Below are 19,652 nucleotides of genomic sequence, written 5' to 3' on the forward strand. Positions count from 1 at the left end.
GAAAATTAGCTCATTCAATTGGGAATGGTGCCTTTGAATGACCCGAATTATAGAGAACTTTAACCATGATAGCTGTTTCATTGATTACTGTAAATGATTTTTTTTTCCTAGCAACAAGAAGAATTAGACAACATAAAGCACTGTCTTCAGAGGTCCCTTCTGTTGGATACCTAGCAAGTGATCAACACAAAAAATGGATTTTATAGTTTTATTTATATTCTGTAACAACACATTATGCAAATATCCTCTTGCATGAGAGTCTGTAAATCTGAAAAATCATAATCATTGTAAATTGTATATCACAATTATAAGTTGGCTATGATTACTGTTTCTGCAAAACAAAATATTTATACATATGTACAGGTATTACATGTAATATATATAAATAATTGGAAGAAATATGAATTGGAAAAACTTGTATTTTATTTAAATGTGTAATTAGTGTTTTGAAGTTCATATATTATGTAATAACTAGTACTAGCTGAATGAAGCATAGAAAGCTTTACTGTGATATATTTATATTTAGTATGAAATCTCTTGAAAGCATCACACTGCCACAGACAACATTCTGTTATTCACACAAAATGAAAGTTAAAAAGACCCATATAGTTTTTAAACAAACCATTTTGTAATCTCTACTTTTAAAAAGCTTAAAAACACTCCTTTTGGGTCTATATATGCCTGTGATGTATTGACAGATAGGCATCAAATTTTGTGATATTATGTAATACACTTCAGTACACACATGTATTGTTTGTTGTTGATACTGTTTATAATTACTATTATAGTAAATAAATTATACATAAATGTTTCATGGTATAGTCCGGTATTGTTGATGATACGAATGTTTCATGGTATAGTCCAGGATTATTGATGAGAAATGTCTGCATGGTATATTTAGTGTTGGCTGCTGGTGGGATTCTCCTTTGCCCCACTGTCAAGTCTTCAAGCCTTGGTATTCTCCAGTATTGTTGATGAGATGAATAATTCATGTTGTAGTCCAGTGTTGGATGAGATGAATAATGCATGGTATAGTCCAGTGTTATTGATGAGATGAATGTCTACATGATATATGAATCATCAGGTGTCGGCTGCTGGTGGGATCCCCTTGGCCCCACTGTCAGGTTTCCAAGGCTTAGCCTTCACTCTGTAGAACTTGGTCCCAACAGGTACCTTAAATCTGTTCTGGGGCTGAGAAAAATAAACATTTTGAATTTAATCAAACATTTGAAGCTCTAATTCTCCACAATATTAGTCTTAAGGTACTTGAGACAGATGGAGACATTTCTGTTAATAGAATTCTAAGAAATTCTATATGTTTTACCTTTTTAGCCTGACAATACTCCTTCTCTGTAATTTCTGCTAGTACCCATGATTTCTTTGTTTCACCGGGATCTGTAAACAAAGTTGCATCATTGTTAGCAAATTATTAACCTAATTTATCAAGAGATTATTTTAACAAATGGTGCAAATATATACAGACACATATATCTTTGACTTACTTGGTCTAAGACCCAGAGTTTCCTGGCAGTCTGTGTGAAGAAAGTGAAGAGTGTTTCCAATGGTGAACACAACATACTGGTCATGTCTGTCATCTAGACAGAACAGGGCCAGATCTCCAACATTACAGCTGAAAATAAAGAGGAATTGCATTAAATTGAGGGAAAGAATAGTGTCACACAAAGTTTGGATAGAAGTCCATGACAAACTCCTATATTAATACATATATATTTGAAGTTTTTCTGTCTGTCGGAAATTGAAATGCCTGTCAATTTGTGATTCAGGAGTGAAGAATATTTCTGTTGAAAATATGTATACTTAGTTTACTTACCTAGTAATAGATACTTTGTCTTCAGCAATATTTCTTGTGCTTGCAGTCATTGACATCTCCATCTTGGAGGGAAAAATAATAAGTAAAAGTTGAAGACTGTGTTTAATATAAATACAAGTAAAATCTGTAAACCTACATGTATAAGCAATGATTTATGTCAAGAAATTACCATTTTCTGCTGTAATTCAACAATCTTCTCTGATTTCATCTTTAACTCCTGTAGGAAGAATTTGTGTCATAAAAACTATAACCTCTAAATACATGAATAGAATCGAACTTTCAAATTCATTAAGAGTATACAAATACTGTGTACAGGGAAATTTTCTCTCCCATTTCGCCCTACTCTCATATGGGCGAATTTAAAATGGGGTGAATTCAAGGAAAACAGTATAATTTCTAAAACAAGAGGCCCATGGGCCACATCGCTCACCTGAGCAATAAGGGTAGGAAAAAGTAGAAAATGGCTTTTTATTGAAAAGTTTGAATCCAAAAGTAGTCCCATGACCAATCATGGATTTGCTATTTTTTAGAAAATGATTTTAAAGAATTTTCCTATATATATATCTTTAAAAACTTTGTTCGGCCATTTTGGCCCCGCCCTACCCCTGGGGGTCATGATTTGAACAAATTTAAATCTACACTACTTGAGCATGCTTCCATATAAATATGATGAATTATGGCTTTGTCATTCTTAAGAAGAAGATTTTTTAAAAGAATTTTCCTATATACATGTATTTCGACATAAAACTTTGGTCGGCCATTTTGGCCCCGCCCTACCCCGGGGGTCATGATTTGAACAAACTTGAAACTACACTACCTGAGCATGCTTCCATATATATATATATGATGAATTATGGCTTTGTCATTCTTGAGAAGAAGATTTTTAAAGAATTTTCCTATATATTTCTATGTAAAACTTTGGTCGGCCATTTTGGCCCCGCCCTACCCCCGGGGGTTATGATTTGAACAAACTTGAATCTACACTACCTGAACATGCTTCCATATAAATATGATGAATTATGGCTTTGTCATTCTTGAGAAGAAGATTTTTAAAGAATTTTCCTATATATTTCTATGTAAAACTTTGGTCGGCCATTTTGGCCCCGCCCTACCCCGGGTGGTCATGATTTGAACAAACTTGAATCTACACTACCAGAACATGCTTCCATATAAATATGATGAATTATGGCTTTGTCATTCTTGAGAAGAAGATTTTTACGGAATTTTCCTATATACATGTATTTCTATGTAAAAGTTTGGTTGGCCATTTTGGCCCCGCCCTACCCCCGGGGGTCATGATTTGAACAAACTTGAATCTACACTACCAGAACATGCTTCCATATAAATATGATGAATTATGGCTTTGTCATTCTTGAGAAGAAGATTTTTAAAGAATTTTCCTATATATTTCTATGTAAATCTTAGGTCGGCCATTTTGGCCCCACCCTACCCCTGGGGGTAATGATTTGAACAAACTTGAATCTACCCTACCTTAAGTTCTTTCCCCATAAGTTTCATCTTTCCTGGCACCGTGGTTCTTGAGAAGAAGATTTTTAAAATATGCCACCAAATTTTCATTAATTCCTAATTATCTCCCCTTGAATGAGGGCATGGCCCTTCATTTGAACAAACTTGAATCCCCTTCACCCAAGGATACTTTGTGGCAAGTTTGGTTGAAATTGGCCCACCGGTTCTTGAGAAGAAGTCGAAAATGTGAAAAGTTTACAGACAGACGGACGGACAGACGGACGCCGGACAAAATGTGATCAGAAAAGCTCACTTGAGCTTTCAGCTCAGGTGAGCTAATAAAACTTTTAATGAGCAAATTAAAAATGGGGCAATATTGTTTGCAAGTGTGAAAGCGCGAAAATAACCATGTATACAGTACAATTTACATATAAACTTACATCTTCCAATGTTGTAATACGTGAAACTTCATTTGTTTGACTACAAAAAAATCAGTCGTATTACATGTACATGTATTAGAAACGCAAAAACAGTTCACTCAAATTTCGGAAAAAAAAAAAAGAAAACGTACCTGATCTCCATGACTGAGGGTACAGAGACAGCTGACATGGCCTGTAATTGTGATTGGTACTGAGACAGCTGTTGACGTGACATGGCTAATTCATCCTCTAACTGACGCTTAGCAGTGCTACGAAAGAAAACGTGTAATAATTTATCACTTTTAAAATTTCAGATAAAGTATATATCCCAGAATAAATACCAGACCTGTTTACTCTTACAATTTCGACGTATTTTGTACAGATTTTTAGTCCAAAGTATGTCTCATGGTTTGCTATTAAGACAAGAGGCCCATGGGCCTTATAGGTCACCTGAGCATTATTCAACAACTTTCCAGTGATTGAATTTGATCCATGTTTTAAGCCAGATGCTATAGCATTTACAATTTGGTCATCATAACTATACACTTAGCAGTTCCTTAGTTTGGTTACTTAATACCCATAGGCAGGGTAGGGGAACAAAAAATGCATTTCAACAAATCAGTAATATTCAGCAATAATGAGTAGTGCCGCTACCACACATGAACCCTGGACTCTTAGGCCTAGATCCACACATTGTACAATTTTTGGAAAGGAATTCATGCTTTTCAAAAATATTTGATTAATACAAAGGAGCACATTTCAAACAATTCATTCATTTTCAGTATATAAGTACAGCCCCCACCCCCTCTATGGTACAACTGACCGTGGGGCCTTGAAATTTACAATTCTTGAAGATTAGGGCCCTTGCTCATAACTATATAGGTAGTTCATCTGCTTAAAACCTAGGTGCAAAGAAGAAAATTCAAAGATTTAATGTTTTTTTTCACTATACATGTATAATCAATATAGCCCCCCCTAACACCAGAACTCCTGACCCTGGGGCCGTAATATTCACAATTTTGGTAGAGGCACTCTTGCTTATCATAACTATGTACTTAGTTAGTTTATATAAAATCTAGGAGCAGAGAAGAAGATTTTCAAAGAATTCATGTATTTTCACTGTATAATCAATAGAGCCCTGCCCTAACACAAGAACCCCTGACCCTGGGGCCATAAAATTCACAATTTTGGTAGAGGCACTCTTGCTCATCATAACTATGTACTTAGTTAGTTTATTAAATACCCAGGAGCAAAGAAGAAGATTTTCAAAGAATTCATGTATTTTCTCTAAATAATCAATAGAGACCTGTCCTAACACAAGAACCCCTGACCTTGGGGCCAAAACATTCACAATTTTGGTAGAGGCACTCTTGCTCATCATAACTATGTACTTAGTTAGCTTATTTAATACCCAGGAGCAAAGAAGAAGATTTTCAAAGAATTCATGTATTTGCTCTATATAATCAATAGAGCCCCACCCTAACACCAGAACCCCTGACCCTGGGGCCATAAAATTCACAAATTTGGTAGAGGCACTCTTGCTCATCACAACTATGTACTTAGTTAGTTTATTTAATACCCAGGAGCAAAGAAGATTTTCAAAGAATTCATGTATTTTCTCTAAATAATCAATAGAGCCCCGCCCTAACACAAAAACCCCTGACCTTGGGGCCATGAAATTCACAATTTTGGTAGAGGCACTCTTGCTCATCATAACTATGTACTTAGTTAGTTTATTTAATACCCAGGAGCAAAGAAGAAGATTTTCAAAGAATTCATGTATTTTCTCTATATAATCAATAGAGCCCCGCCCTAACACCAGAACCCCTGACCCTGGGGCCATAAAATTCACAATTTTGGTAGAGGCACTCTTGCTCATCATAACTATGTACTTAGTTAGTTTATTTAATACCCAGGAGCAGAGAAGAAGATTTTCAAAGAATTCAGGTTTTTTCACTATATAATCAATAGAGCCCCGCCCTAACACCAGAACCCCTGACCCTGGGGCCATAAAATTCACAATTTTGGTAGAGGCACTCTTGCTCATAATAACTATGTACTTAGTTAGTTTATTTAATACCCAGGAGCAAAGAAGAAGATTTTCAAAGAATTCATGTATTTGCTCTATATAATCAATAGAGCCCCACCCTAACACAAAAACCCCTGACCTTGGGGCCATAAAATTCACAATTTTGGTAGAGGCACTCTTGCTCATCATAACTATGTACTTAGTTAGTTTATTTAATACCCAGGAGCAAAGAAGAAGATTTTCAAAGAATTTATGTATTTTCTCTATATAATCAATAGAGCCCCGCCCTAACACCAGAACCCCTGACCTTGGGGCCATAAAATTCACAATTTTGGTAGAGGCACTCTTGCTCATCATAACTATGTACTTAATTAGTTTATTTAATACCCAGGAGCAGAGAAGAAGATTTTCAAAGAAATAATGCATTTTCACTATATACCTTTTTAGCCCCACCCTAGCACAAGTACCCCTGACCCCAGGGCCATGAATTTCACAATTTTGGTAGAGGACTCAATGCTGATTACAATCATGCAAACAGTTTGATTGCTTGATGTCCAGGAGTAAAGAAGAAGATTTTTAAAGATTGCATTAATTTTAGTGGTTTTGGCCCCACCCCCAGGCCCCAGGGGGGCAGGGATCATGAAATTCACAATTTTTGTTTCCCTTCACCCATAGATGCCTTGTACCAAATTTGGTTGAAATTGGTTCAGTGGTTGCAGAGAAGAAGCTGAAAATGTTCAAATGTTAACACACGATGCACGACGAACGACAAACGACGCACGACGACGGACAAAAACAGATGGCAATAGGTCACCTGAGTTTACTCAGGTGACCTAAAAATACGGAATTCGGAAATGCATATGATTGGAATTTAGCAGTTAGTTTTCGTTATGATCTGGTGGTTAGAGTAAGAACTTTATCCTTATGTTGCAGGTTCGAATCCTACTGTGGGAAGTGGAGACCATGTCAACCGATGTCCCGTTTTGCAGTAGATGTTGGCATGAAAAAATCCCACCTTTTAATGGTCCTGATTGCCAGGTTAATGATAAAATTTGCAGCTCTCGACCAGCAAGTGCTGGAGTATCCATGTGAGGGATGTTAAACAATAATATACAATTAATCATTATGATCTGTCTCAGTTTCCCACGTTTTAATTTCTTTAAAAAATTCAAACACAGAAGCTATGTCGGTTTGGCATAACGCTGTGGAAAAAATTACAAAGACCATGTTATTAAACCATGTTTTAGTAATCAGAAAAGTAGTTGTTCTCCATTAATATTTGTAAAATTGATGGAAAGTGAAATCTTACTGGGAAATTCCAAATCTCATGGACATACCTACCCGGGTAATCAAAAATACTGAGAGAATACGATGTAGGTAAACAGGTCTGAAACACACTCAAATGTTCATTTGAAAGCATAGTGCATTTAGATTCACAAATTATGGTTTGAAAGTAGATTTTTATTTATGAAGGGGTTGTTTACCTGTATTCTTTGATCTCTCTTTCCTTGTCTGTGAGATGTGACATTGCTCTTGTCTTAATGTCCTCTAATTTACTTTTTTCTTCATTCAGCCTTAGAATAGTTTCTACAAAATAACATCACAATAAGCTCGTTAAATTTCATATATGTGCTAATAAAAAATACTTATGCTTAACAATGTAAGCATTATATTTATGCAACATATGCATACCTTGATCAGTGGACAATTGTTCCAAAAACTCCTTTTCCTTACTTCTGAGATCTTCTATAACTTTGTCCTTTTCTTGAGCTAGTTTTATTACAGCTTCATTGAAGGCAACCTGGAATTGGTAAAAATAAGTCAATTATATAGATTCCTTTTTCTGTAAGCATTTCTACCAATTGGAAGATTTTTCATCAGGAAATATAAGATTTTATTCTGTATATGTAGACCTGTTTTTCTGCCTGTAAACTATTCTGGATGGCCGTAAGAGAATCTGACTTGTCTTTTTCAAGCTTGCCAATCAGTTCAGAAATGTCTTTTTCATACTTTTGTTTCATTTCTATTAGAGCCTGTAGACAAAAAGGTTTAATTAAATTACACTTAAAAAAACTGTCTTTGCATTTTCAACTATCTGAGCAGCTAAATACATGTACAATTGAATTTCATTATCTTAAAACATCTGTATATCATATATTTTAAAATTAATTTGTGGAAGTGATTTGCAAGTACAATCAACCTTGTTATTTTGCTTGCTTGGTTGTCTTTGAGTCAGCAGTGTACAGTCAATAAACACTTGCACCACATATATATTTTTCTTTGCAAACTACTGTTAAAGGTGCAAGAATACTGTAAATGTACTATATTTAGCGTGTACAATATTTGGCAGAAATTGATTTTTGAACAAGTTAGCATAAATTTGATTTAGCGCATTTCTTAATGTTCTTATTTATGTTTACAGCTTACTCCACTTATATTGAACTAGCTTATTTTGAAATTCCGCTTATTTTGAAATAGAAATAAATCCCCCGTTTTTGCTTCTCATATTCTTTGCATTAAAATAACGGTTATATTGAAATCGGATATATTGAAATTTCGCTTATATTGAAGCCACTGATCGGTCCCCACAGGTGATAATGAGTTGTTTTCATGACGATTATATTGAAGTACTCCCTGGCGGCTGTCATTACGGTTGGTGACAGTAATTATGCCTGATTGACCAGTTGATATACAAAGGTGTCAATAAGTTTTCACCTTATGTGTTTTTTATACTGCATGCTCTTACGAAATAAAATTCCTCACTGTTAAATTCTTTGCGTCCACGTATATGATACGGACATATCGAGACTAAACATCTAAACGTAATATAGTACATGTAACCCCCACAGATCTAGGGAAAAAAAAAATAACTTTGAAATTATATACGTACTGTTAATGGCTATTGATATGCCTAAATTCGAAATAACAAAGGGATTGATTAACCCAAGTACACTTACGATGAAATACAAGCAGCGTTCAGCAGTACTCAACTGTTTAAGGCCGGTGATTTTTTTCCAAAACGTAAATAAATGCAATCGGGAAATAATAACGGGGTTTAATTTTGTCTTTTCAATAAAACAGAAGTAAAAAAAATTAAACTTTCAAGGACTCATATTCTATGTAATCTGCTCACTGTTGTAGACAAACGATGACAAATCATATTTGTTCGGGTTATTTTAGATCGGGATTGAACTTGTAAAAATGGCGGCTTCACGATTTCGCTTATATTGATGAATTACGTATATATTGAAATGATTTGCATGGTCCCCTGAATTTCAATATATCCGGAGTAGGCTGTATATGTTTAAGACACTTAGCGTTGTACTCGAATTAGCGGAAGTTTCTTTCCGCCAAAAATGCTAAAAAGAATACACCGCCAAATGTAATACGTTTACAGTATTATATTCCAAGACAATCCAAGTTGACAAATAAAGAATACACATTTGGTCCTCAATGTACCTTATCTTTTTCAGCTGTAAGCCTCACTTGCAAAAATGCCAGCTGGTTGCTATGTTCTTGAGCACTTATTGTGGTTTCACCATCACCAAGACTAGTTTGAATCTCCTTTTCTTCATTTACCTTTTCTTTCTCACTTTCTGCTCTACTATTTGTCACCTCAAGTGATGTCTGAATTTCTTGCTGCTGGACTTGTCTAATGTCTGTCTGGGTTTCCATTTCAGTTCCCTCGATGCTTTTCTCCAGACACACACTTGTTTGTATACCTTGAGGAATTTGAGTTTTGATTTCAGTCTGTGTTTCTGTGTCCATCCCTTCAGGATTCAAAGTGAGGCTTGTTTGCATTTCTTGCTGAACAATGACAGGGGTGTCTGTCTGGGTGTTCCTCTCCTTCCCTTCCTCCATGGTTAAGTGAGTCTGGGCCTCCTGCTGAACCACTGCCACCCTGTCTGTCTGTGTGTCTACCTCCATTCCTTCACTCCACTGAAGACTTGTCTGAGCCTCCTGTTGAGTCACTGGTGTTGTGTCTGTCTGCGTCTTCATCTCTACTCCCTGCCACTGCTCAGTCTGAATCTCTGTCTGGCTTGTGTCTTTCTCATCTGTCTGGACTTCTTGTTGTACGTTCTCCTTCCTAGCTGTCTGTGACTCCTTGTGATCAAACTCTTTATCTGTGTAAAAGTTCAGTTTCAGTTGAAGTTCATCAATTTGTTTCTTCACTATCTCCTCATTATGGAGTTTTTCCTCTTGGTACTTCTTTTCACTTTGTGACATGAAATCCCCTAATGCTTTCTTATGATCTTCCTCTAAGGTTTCTTTTAATACTTGATATGATTTATCAAATTCTGTATTCAGTTGTTGAGATAGTACTTCTAGTTCATCATCCTTTTCCTTCATCAACTTTTCCTTTTGTTCCTTCAACTCTGTTTCCAACCTTTCAATGTGTGCCTTCTGTATAGACTCAGATTCCTCTTGGTGCTTAGTTTCCAGTGATGTTTTGCAGTCCTCTATTTCCTTTTTAAGTTTTTCTTCAAACTCAGCCTGAAGTATTTTTGTGATGTCAGTTTTCTCCTGTTGAAACTGAGAAAATAATTTTTCTTCTGCTTTACTGTTCTCTGAGCTCAGGCCTTTAATTTTTTCATTAAGTCTGGCTTCAATAACTTCTTGATCAGTTAATTTGTTTTCCAGTTCTGAAACTTGTTCTTGAAACTCTGCCCTTATCTTATCAAGTTCAACTTCCAGTTCAAGAGAATTTTCTTTATTAATTTCTTCAATCTTATTTTTATGTTCTTCTTCCAATTCCTGTTTCTCTTTTTCAAAATTTTCCTTTTCTTTTAAAATTTTAGCCTCCATGTCTGTTAAATTTTGTTTTAATTTTTCATTGTCATTGTTTAGGCTGGAAATTACAGACTCTTTTTCAGAGAGTTGTTTTTTGAGCACTTTTTCTTTTTCACAACACTGAGCAATAGTTTCTTCTTTTTCAATACTCTTTACTCTCTCTTCTTCCAACTCTCTCTTTGCTTTATGGAGATCTTGTTGAAATGAAACAAGACTATCTTTCAATGTGTCCTTAGTATTTTCAATTTCAGATGACATAACATTCTTATTTTCTCGCACACAGGTTGACAACTCCACCAAATCACACTTAAGTACTAATGCCTCTCTTGAAAAATTCACAAACTTTTGCAATTTGCTTTTAGACTCTTCCAATTCTTGGGTCAACGTTTGAACTCTCTCCTCCAACATTTTCACTTCCTCTGATTTCTCCACTGGGAGTAGAGGTCTTGCTTTTGGTTTGTCCTCTTTACTGGGTGGTGAGTCGGCTATTGAAGAAGGCATGGAGTCCTCAATGTAGAAATCTGCTGTAGTGAATTCCTGGGACGTCTCCATATCTGGGTCAGTTTGTCTCCTCACCCTCTTCTTCCCTGAGGGGACACTCTCGGAGGTTTTATCCTGTCCTGACAACTCACTCTCTGTAGATTTTAACTGCTCTCCTGAGGAAGTCGAAGCCCCAAAGGATTCACTGGTTGCTTCCAAACCACCACACACAGATTTTTTGGCACTATCATTACTCTCACATTTTATTGCACTTTCCCCTGGATAAGTTTTGTTAAAATGGTCTACACTTGTAGCACTTGGTAATTTTTCTTTACTGATAATTTTCATTTGTTTTGTCAGTTCTTCTGAAAGACTTTTAGGCATTAACAGTTCCGGTTTGTCGGTACAACTTTCCTTCTGAATCTGCAGCAGGAGATTTGGATCCATCTCACTGCTAGCCACCTGCTGTTCCAATGAAAGACTTTGATCTGTGGTTAGAAAGGTTTCTTCTTCATCACAGTTGTTGATTATCTCTATGTCTGAGGTAGCCAATCCATGCCCAGTGCCTCCTTTCACAGCAGCCTCGTCAAACTTAAATAGTGACCTCTCAAAGAATACATCCTTCATTAAGAATGACACATCCAAAGGAACTCTACAAAGCAAGTAAATCAATTCAATTTTTTTGCAAGTTCTAAGTTTCAACAATTCTCTCTTTTTGGAAGATCAAAAAAATTCTCCCATAATATCAAACAACAAATACATTGTATACATCTGTAATTTTGCTATAATTTCTTTGCTACCAATTTCTTAGTTTAGAGAACATTAAGCTTACAATGTATATAAATATGATTGACTTTATAGATTTAACACCTGTAAGCAAAATTAAATTGTTCCGTTGTGCTTCATCATGGAGCAGAATATTGATTATCAGGACTTACTGGAGGTTTTGAGCAAGTTCTGGAACCTGATTTCTGAGCATGGTCACATCATCAGGTGTTATTGGAGGCAGACTCTGGTCAAATGCCTTTGGTTCTTCAGTCTGTGAAACGGATAACATTAATTTACTGTATTTGATAAAATAAATAACATTCATCAGACTCCATATGATAATTATGGCATTACTTACGGCAAAAGATGCAGGAGAATCTTCAAGTCCATTGAAAAGTGACTGAAGAAAATGGTTACCTACAACAGACAAATCACTTATTCTATACTTCAAAATAAGTATGCTTTAGACACTCATTTGTGATCCTCGTGAGTACTTCACATGCAAAAAAGTTCTTTCACCTGGAATTTGTTTAAAGGGTAAGTATTTGTGCTGTCTGTTCTAGAAAGTACATGTAATTCTAAACAAGATGAAATTGCTATCAATAAATCTTTCGAGAGTATTAATACATTTGTTTCTCAGTATTTTCCAGTATGTTATAATGATTTGTGTTGTACTTACCAACTTCTCTTTGAAATAATTCCCTCCTCTTCACTTCATCTTCATGAACATTCTGTGATTCCACTGCTAAATGTGATGCCCACTGTAAACACAAAAAGATTATAATTGTAGTTTAAAATAAAGATACAAAACTTCCCTCACACAAAATTCTTTATGTTTATTGGGGAACATATCAATTGGTCAAAAGTAAAAATTGTTATCAATATCAATAGTTTGTTGAAGTGCTAATTTTGGAATTTCATGTACATGTACTAGTACCGGTATGTGTCCGTTGAGCCGGACAATAAATGTATAACTTTGAGGGTCAGCCAAAAGCAATTTTGAGAGTACTGTTAAACCAGGCATTGAATTCAATACTAGTGCACTTATTAAAAAATTTTAAGGAATCATGTGGTGTTAGCAAGTAACTTTTAAATCTGCCACTCGATTTTGTTTGAATTTATAATGTTTGTACACTGTACCTTCAAGAACTGAGTAGAGAACTTCCTTCTTCGGACAACCTCCACTACCAGTTTAGCGTACACTTGTGGAGCTTCATGGATCTGTTTTAAAATGTCCAACCTCTTCCTTAATCTCTTCAGGTTTTCATGGTAAATCATCAACTTTCCATCAACATCACAGATCCTCTTCTCCACCAACATCACCCATCTAGAGAGAAATTTTGCTTATTGCATCAAAGAAGTCTTTATAATTTTGCAATTTACTTTGCAAAAGTACTTGTATTGCAACAATTTATCCAAAAATCAGAAATTTTATTAAAGCAAGTCAGCATTCAAGAGGAGTAAACAACACGATACCTGAGTCTTGTATGAAGATTGACAGACAGCTCTTCCTTGGCCATCTTACACTTTTTCTTGGTTTCCTGAAGCTTTTTATGGTTGTTGACCATCACCACTAACTGTTTTTTGTGACTATTACAGAGATCTGGTAAGATGGAGGTGTCCCTTAGTTTACTGACCCGTGTCTGGTTTTGGTATAATGCCTGTTATACAAAGATTTAAAAAGCTACAAAGTGACTCTATCTCAAGCTTAAATGTACTCCAACAATTAATAGCATCAGTTAACGTCCCCACGCTCCTTATCACACTAAGTCAAAAGTACCGGTATCTTGCCATGAACCTCTGTCATGCTGGAGTAGCTTTAAGGTAGCTTAGTTTATTATTATAAAAAATAGCTTATGAAGAGTAAGGAAACATTAAATATGGTTTTTCTTCATTTTTCAAACAGATCAAATAACAAAATTTTCCAGATTTATGGAGACACTTTTTTGCTGACCTGTGCTAGATCACTTTGTTCCCGTACAGTCTTCCTTGCTCCATTTAAGATCTGGTCCAAGCCATACAACCTGTCCTCAATGCCCTTGACCTCCTTCATGCTGGGGTTTTCCACCTGTTTAAAGGTGTCCATGACCTCTGACATAAGGTTGTCTAGTACCTGCTGATCCAGCTGCTCTGTGGCCTTCAAACACTGGTGTACCATGTCATGTAAACTGTGCTTGGGGTCCTTTTAAAACAATGTATCAAATAAATAAAATTATTGGTAATGAAGATCTCATGTATTTAACAAGCAAAAACATTTTTACTCTATTGAGCCGCAAATGCTTTACCAGTGACAATCTATTTGAATTTACATTGCCTTATACCAGTACCAATCTACTTCAGGTAGGTCCGTACTTTCAGAATTTTCTGTCAAACTGATAATTTTTCAATTTGAATACCTTGAATAAGTCTTAAACTAACTAAAACACCCATAAAAGACATATCTTTGCAGGTTAATTTTCATATAACATGTCTCAGAGCACATACCTCTAAAAACTCAACAGCCAAAATTGAACATAAAAAAGTGTGATGTCATATTTCTCTTATTTATGCACCAAATCACATAAAATTTATGTTAAAACTTTTCAAGATCACAAATATTCAATTGCCGAGAGAATATTTGAAATCTTTACTGCAAAATATTAACAAATTGGTTTTGAATCTGTCCATGTCTTTCAGAAAAAAATCTCAAAATATCTTTATTTTTTATAATTCTCAAAATCCAAACTGTTTAGATGCCATTTTTTCTTTAAAACTATTAAGAATTATATCTAATGTTAACAAAAACATATACTTTATTATGGATGACCAGAGAATTTTAACAAAACAGTCTTTTGAAGACGTATACCCCCATTTTTGGAATATCAATTTTTTCAATTATTCATTGCAAAAATCTTAAAAAGTAAAAATTAAATGGATGGTATAGGCTCTAAATCAATAAAAATAGATCTTAGGTTAGTTTGCTTTAAAGAAAATTAAAAAGATTTAGGTCCATAAAAGCAATTAAGAATTTTGTGTCTCTGTATGTAGTAAATGATATATAGATATTATAGACAGAGTGCAAAGTGTTAATTTCCATAAATAATGTATATTAAATGCTTTTTATGCACAATCACACTACAATAAACAAATTTATACTTGCTTAATCATTTTCAATCACCCAAAAAGATTTTATATCAATGACAAGTGAAAATCAGAATTTTATATTGATGTGTAAAATTAGAACCGGATTAAGCATAAAGTGTGGGCCTTCCTTAAACAATTACTGTCAAGTCAGTAATTTTTTCATTTTCCTTGTTTTTGAAGTACAGAGAGACAGCACAAATTTATAACCACCATGAAATGTAAAATTTCATAAGCATTACTACTAAAAAAATTTCTAGCCATGAATTCAAATCCCCACAAACCAATATTCTTTCTTCAAACCTTGAAAATCTGACCCCACGAAAATATGTGCTTTTACAGTACATTATTGTATATACCTGTGAGCTTATCCAATCAAACAAGTTTTTATTTGATAAGGAAGAGTCCTCTATGGTTTGCAGTAGACATGGCAGAACAGGAATCTTAGACAGGAGATCAAGTGAGGATGCCACACTGAAATAAACAAGCAGATAAATGTATCAGTAATAAAGACATAAGACACAGAATTTTGTAAGTAAGCTCATAGGTCTGAGGGTTTTCTTTATGTGATGGACTCTCTGTGTAAACAGATCATCAAATCTGGTTAATGATAGGGTCTAGAAAATAAAACATCTTCTTGTAATAGAAACATTTGTGCAAGATCATCTGTTTCTGTTTCTTAACATTTTGATTGATAGACATTGGATGAGAGTCAAGAAACAAGCTGAATCTTACGTGTCAAGTATTTTCAATATTACAAGGATATTCAAAATGTCAACTGCCAATGACTTTTACTCCAAGATGACAAAAATATAAGATATTTTTTTTCTATTCTCTAGTCATTAATATTATTCAATATCTTTCTGTGATAAGTTATGGATTAAACATGAATTTGCTTTGCTAGTGACCTCAAGCCTAACAAATGACTTTGAGTCTGTATCATTAACTTTGTTAAGTGATGTTTACAGAGCACAACAATAAATGTTACTACTGACCTGGCTAGAGTTGACAGATAATCCTCACGACAAGAAATATAGCTGGTGTAAGCCTCTGTGAAGATCTCTGATCTGTGTTTAAGGGCACTGTGAACAAAAAATAAACACAAGGACTATTTAGTACCAGCTGGCATTTGTATGTCACATACTAATCAACTAGTACTGCTCCATTTCAACAAGATGAAACATGTCAACATACAGAATTAAAATTTTATTTATAGTTTTAACTCTTCAGGAGAGAATATTCAATATCATTATTATAAGCATAATGAGAAGCTAGACAGAAATATGTTTTTCTGTGAGCATAATTTACCATGTGATGTCCTCTAGGTTGGCAACAACAGCTGCCCAGCCTTGTTGTTGTAGATGTTGATCATGAACCAACTTCTCACAGGCCTCCTCTTCTTCTTTGTCAACATCATGAATTTGCTGAAATTATTAAAAGTAAAATTGATTTCTTAAAATTTTTAAAATCAAAATTAAATGAAAAAATCTTTACTTGTGCTTTGAACTTTTTAAATTATACATGAAAGACTTGCTGAATAATTGCAAAAAAAATCCTTTGTTTTTTGAGTTAATTAGACTTATATTATACCTTAATGTCAACTCAAATTTTCAAGTGAACTGACTTTCCTATTTTCACTTACTATAGCGAGTTGAGATCTTGCCACAACAGTTCCAAAGGTTGGAGGCAGAAGAAGTGAGCCCTCCACTTGACTAGGAATATCCACATCTGTAGATTTAAAAAATAATAATAGATTTAAATTTGCTTGTCTGATAAAATTCTGTCTCCTTAATTTGGTATCCAGCACTATAACCTACCAGAACCATAGTGTACACTGGGTGATGGAGGGGTTGCTGCCTCTATCGCCATTTTGCTGAACAGATAGATAGGGTTTGTATCCTGGAATGCACATAATTAATGAAATTACATTCTTAATTATTTACATAAAAAATTTCCGTAAATGAAGAAAGTGAAATCCATCAGTACTTATTAATGTTTCTATCTTATATTACATTCCTAGTACATGTACTACCAAAGTACTTGTTAACTATCATCCAGACTTATATACTGTTCTTACGCAGAACTTATACATGAGTACTTTCAGTGCCAGCTTGGGGACTGTATTGTTGATGAGTATACTAATGACCGGACTTATACTCACATAGTACTTATATTTGAGTACTTACAGTGCCAGTCTTGGGGACAGTACTGTTGATTTTGATATGGATACAAATGACCAGACTTATACTTAGACAAAACTTATACTTCCTACTTACAGTGCCATTCTTCGGGATTGTTGATGCGCGCGTGCTGATATGGATACTAATGACCAGACATTTACTTACAGAATACTTATACTTAGTACTTACAGTGCCCGCATGGTATTTGTGGACCTGTGTACTGGGGTCCAGACTCTCTCCCCCACTGATCAGTAACACCTGCTTGTCCTCTGATATGTGACACGCCTGGCTGATCACCTTCTGTAGATCTGCCACACTGGAAGAAAGTTTATAAAAGAGGTAAATAAACATAAAATAAATATGAGAAAACACTGAAATGCTCCAAGCCCTTTCTTCTTTAAATCCCAAAAGTTTTCAATGTATCACAAATGAGATCGTATTTTGGTGTGCATGTCCCTAGTAAAATTTACCTTCCTGCTAGGAGACCCATGTCAAAGGTCATCATGGTTCCTGTATCAACATGGAAGACATACAACATCTTGGATCAGTCTGAAATCACCAGAAAAATAATATTCATAAAATAAACAGAATTCTTATTCTGTTTCATAAAGTTTGTTATGAGTGGTATACCTTGATATCTTACTCTTGATGGGACTGAGAACAAAAGTTTGAGATATCTGGTGATATAAAATATCAGATAATCTGAAATATCAATCAGAAATTACTTAGAATAAGTGGTTTAGTATTCCAATTCACATTAATATATTTACATTCAGTGTAATTTTCTTTATGAAATCCATTAGAAATCCACGACGTTCAAATCTCTATAACACGCGTGAAACCTTGTCACCGCGCGTTAGAATATTCAGTAGGAATATACTCTAGAATATCAAAATGTACATTATTGTGATTGAATTTAATTCAAAAACTATAACCCTGTTAAATTAACGTAAAAATACAACAAATGTGCGTTTATAATTAATTTGTCACTTTCTTTCCTTCGCAATGTTCATTTGCGTTATTTAACTTTGCAACGTCACAAACGTCAAAAACGGCTGTTATGTCTATAAAGCACACCAGTTTTGCAGGGCGCTAAATTCACCTTAAAGATTACCGAAATAAACAAATATGAGGAGAAAAAATTAGAGAATGTAAATATAAGCATTGAATTCATATTCTGGGATGTCTTCGGTCCTATAACACACCTGGCCGTGCCGACAAATTATCATACCGCGCTAACGCGCGGTATTCAATTTGTCAGCACGGCCAGGTGTGTTATAGGACCGAAGACATCCCAAAAAATGAATTCAGTGCTTAAATATCCATCATATTCACTCAAGATGTCAGTGTACTGTAGTTGAACTGTATTTCTAGAAAAATCTGGATTATGGTTCATTGACAAGTTTATTTAAGTAATATGCTTCCTTATCCTGACCCCCTGTTATCACAATTATGAATAAATATCCACATATTATATATCAGAATTTTTCATCCTTGGAAAATTTGACATCTATTAGAAAAAAAAGACAGCATCAAGATATTGTCAGAATTATTTTTTTGAACAAATATCACAATGTTTCAATTATTGTGGCATTATCTATAATTTATTTTGTGTTTAAGTAATACAAATTTACTATGATGATTAAAATAAAATCACATCTCCTTTGTGTCAGAATTTATTACATATATTTCAAAGCACAGATAAAAACTTTTCACCTAATTTCTATTGGCTAACTGTCAGAGAGATGAAGCTAGATGCCCCATTTCCTGCACAAAGAAATTCTTGGAATTCATGTAACCAAGTCAAAAATACTATCAATTTCCCTATTGTGTTCAAATTAATAAAGGGAAGAAGAAAAAAACTTCTCATCTGAATCATTTTACAATCCAGAAAGACATTGCACCCTGCTGAGGCAATCACTCAAAGGTTACTCACTGCATGTAGTATTAGCCTACTAAGTAACATGTATATGTGTACCAGCTGTTTTATTATGCAATACCTAACCTTGTTAATCGACCTTTTTCGCCTGACAACAATTACTTATAAATACTTATTCATTTTATTATTTGTGAATATTATTTTTTTTTATTTTTCCTTTGTTACTTACCTGTTGCACTTGATCACCTTGATCTGTTTTGTTTACAAATTCAGTCTTCTGATCGACCAGATGACGACTGCATAAAGAATAGCAAATTCCTCTCATTCGGGTGTCATTTTCTAGAAGACATAGGTAAATCATAAACTCTCGTCATGCTTAAATCAATATTCCTTGAGTTTCATCATACTCAACGTGTTTCTATGAGTAATCTATATTTTTACACAATAAAAATATTTGGGAAGACATTTTCCATGTTTACAAATGGTAAATCACAGAAGAGTTCTTTAAAGAGAGACAACTCCTTACCTTTTTTTGCAATATGGCCAAAGAGGCATTTATAAACAGTTAAAGTCAGAACTGTTAAATATCGGATACCTACCAATCTATGTTTTAATAAATTACATTTTTAAAATATATTTAGAGCATATTTTTATCATGCCCCCGTAATCGAAGATTCAGGGGCATACG

The 19,652-nt window shown here is 34.6% G+C and overlaps 2 protein-coding genes across 3 annotated transcripts in view; one reads left to right on the forward strand and one right to left on the reverse strand.

Moving 5' to 3' along the window:
* LOC134274084 (synaptonemal complex protein 2-like) overlaps positions 1-814 on the forward strand; it is a 34,110-nt gene extending 33,296 nt beyond the window's left edge. For both annotated transcript variants that reach the window (XM_062756331.1, XM_062756332.1), the window contains one exon: positions 112-814. In XM_062756331.1, coding sequence (XP_062612315.1) covers positions 112-174 — 63 coding nt within the window. In that variant the 3' untranslated portion in view covers positions 175-814. The remainder of the gene's footprint in view (positions 1-111) is intronic.
* LOC134274085 (RB1-inducible coiled-coil protein 1-like) lies at positions 195-19,438 on the reverse strand. Its single transcript, XM_062756334.1, has 25 exons — positions 19,194-19,438; positions 17,556-17,634; positions 17,275-17,401; positions 16,723-16,804; positions 16,548-16,633; positions 16,214-16,329; positions 15,901-15,987; positions 15,265-15,379; positions 13,740-13,967; positions 13,262-13,446; positions 12,926-13,112; positions 12,465-12,546; positions 12,144-12,202; positions 11,956-12,056; positions 9,206-11,669; positions 7,660-7,779; positions 7,439-7,547; positions 7,231-7,333; positions 3,870-3,986; positions 3,739-3,778; positions 2,001-2,048; positions 1,832-1,893; positions 1,503-1,630; positions 1,325-1,395; positions 195-1,191 (listed from the first exon to the last, which is right to left on the reverse strand). The coding sequence occupies exons 2-25, from the start codon at positions 17,621-17,623 to the stop codon at positions 1,081-1,083; spliced, it is 4,896 nt and encodes a 1,631-aa protein (XP_062612318.1). The 5' UTR covers positions 17,624-17,634; positions 19,194-19,438; the 3' UTR covers positions 195-1,080.
* Positions 19,439-19,652: the final 214 nt, after the last annotated feature.

Source organism: Saccostrea cucullata, unplaced genomic scaffold, assembly GCF_032062105.1.
Source record: "Saccostrea cucullata isolate Sc308-1 unplaced genomic scaffold, CSIRO_AGI_Scuc_v1 ctg497, whole genome shotgun sequence".
In the NCBI taxonomy this organism is placed as follows: domain Eukaryota; kingdom Metazoa; phylum Mollusca; class Bivalvia; order Ostreida; family Ostreidae; genus Saccostrea; species Saccostrea cuccullata.

Coding starts and splice junctions, on each gene's coding strand:
- LOC134274085 (XM_062756334.1), bottom strand. CDS start 17,623: ATGTTGTATGTCTTCCATGTTGATACAGGAACCATGATGACCTTTGAC. Junction 12,547..12,925: donor TCTCTACTCAGTTCTTGAAG/GTACAGTGTACA, acceptor TTGTGTTTACAG/TGGGCATCACATTTAGCAGT. Junction 7,548..7,659: donor GTTTACAGGCAGAAAAACAG/GTCTACATATAC, acceptor TACCAATTCCAG/GTTGCCTTCAATGAAGCTGT.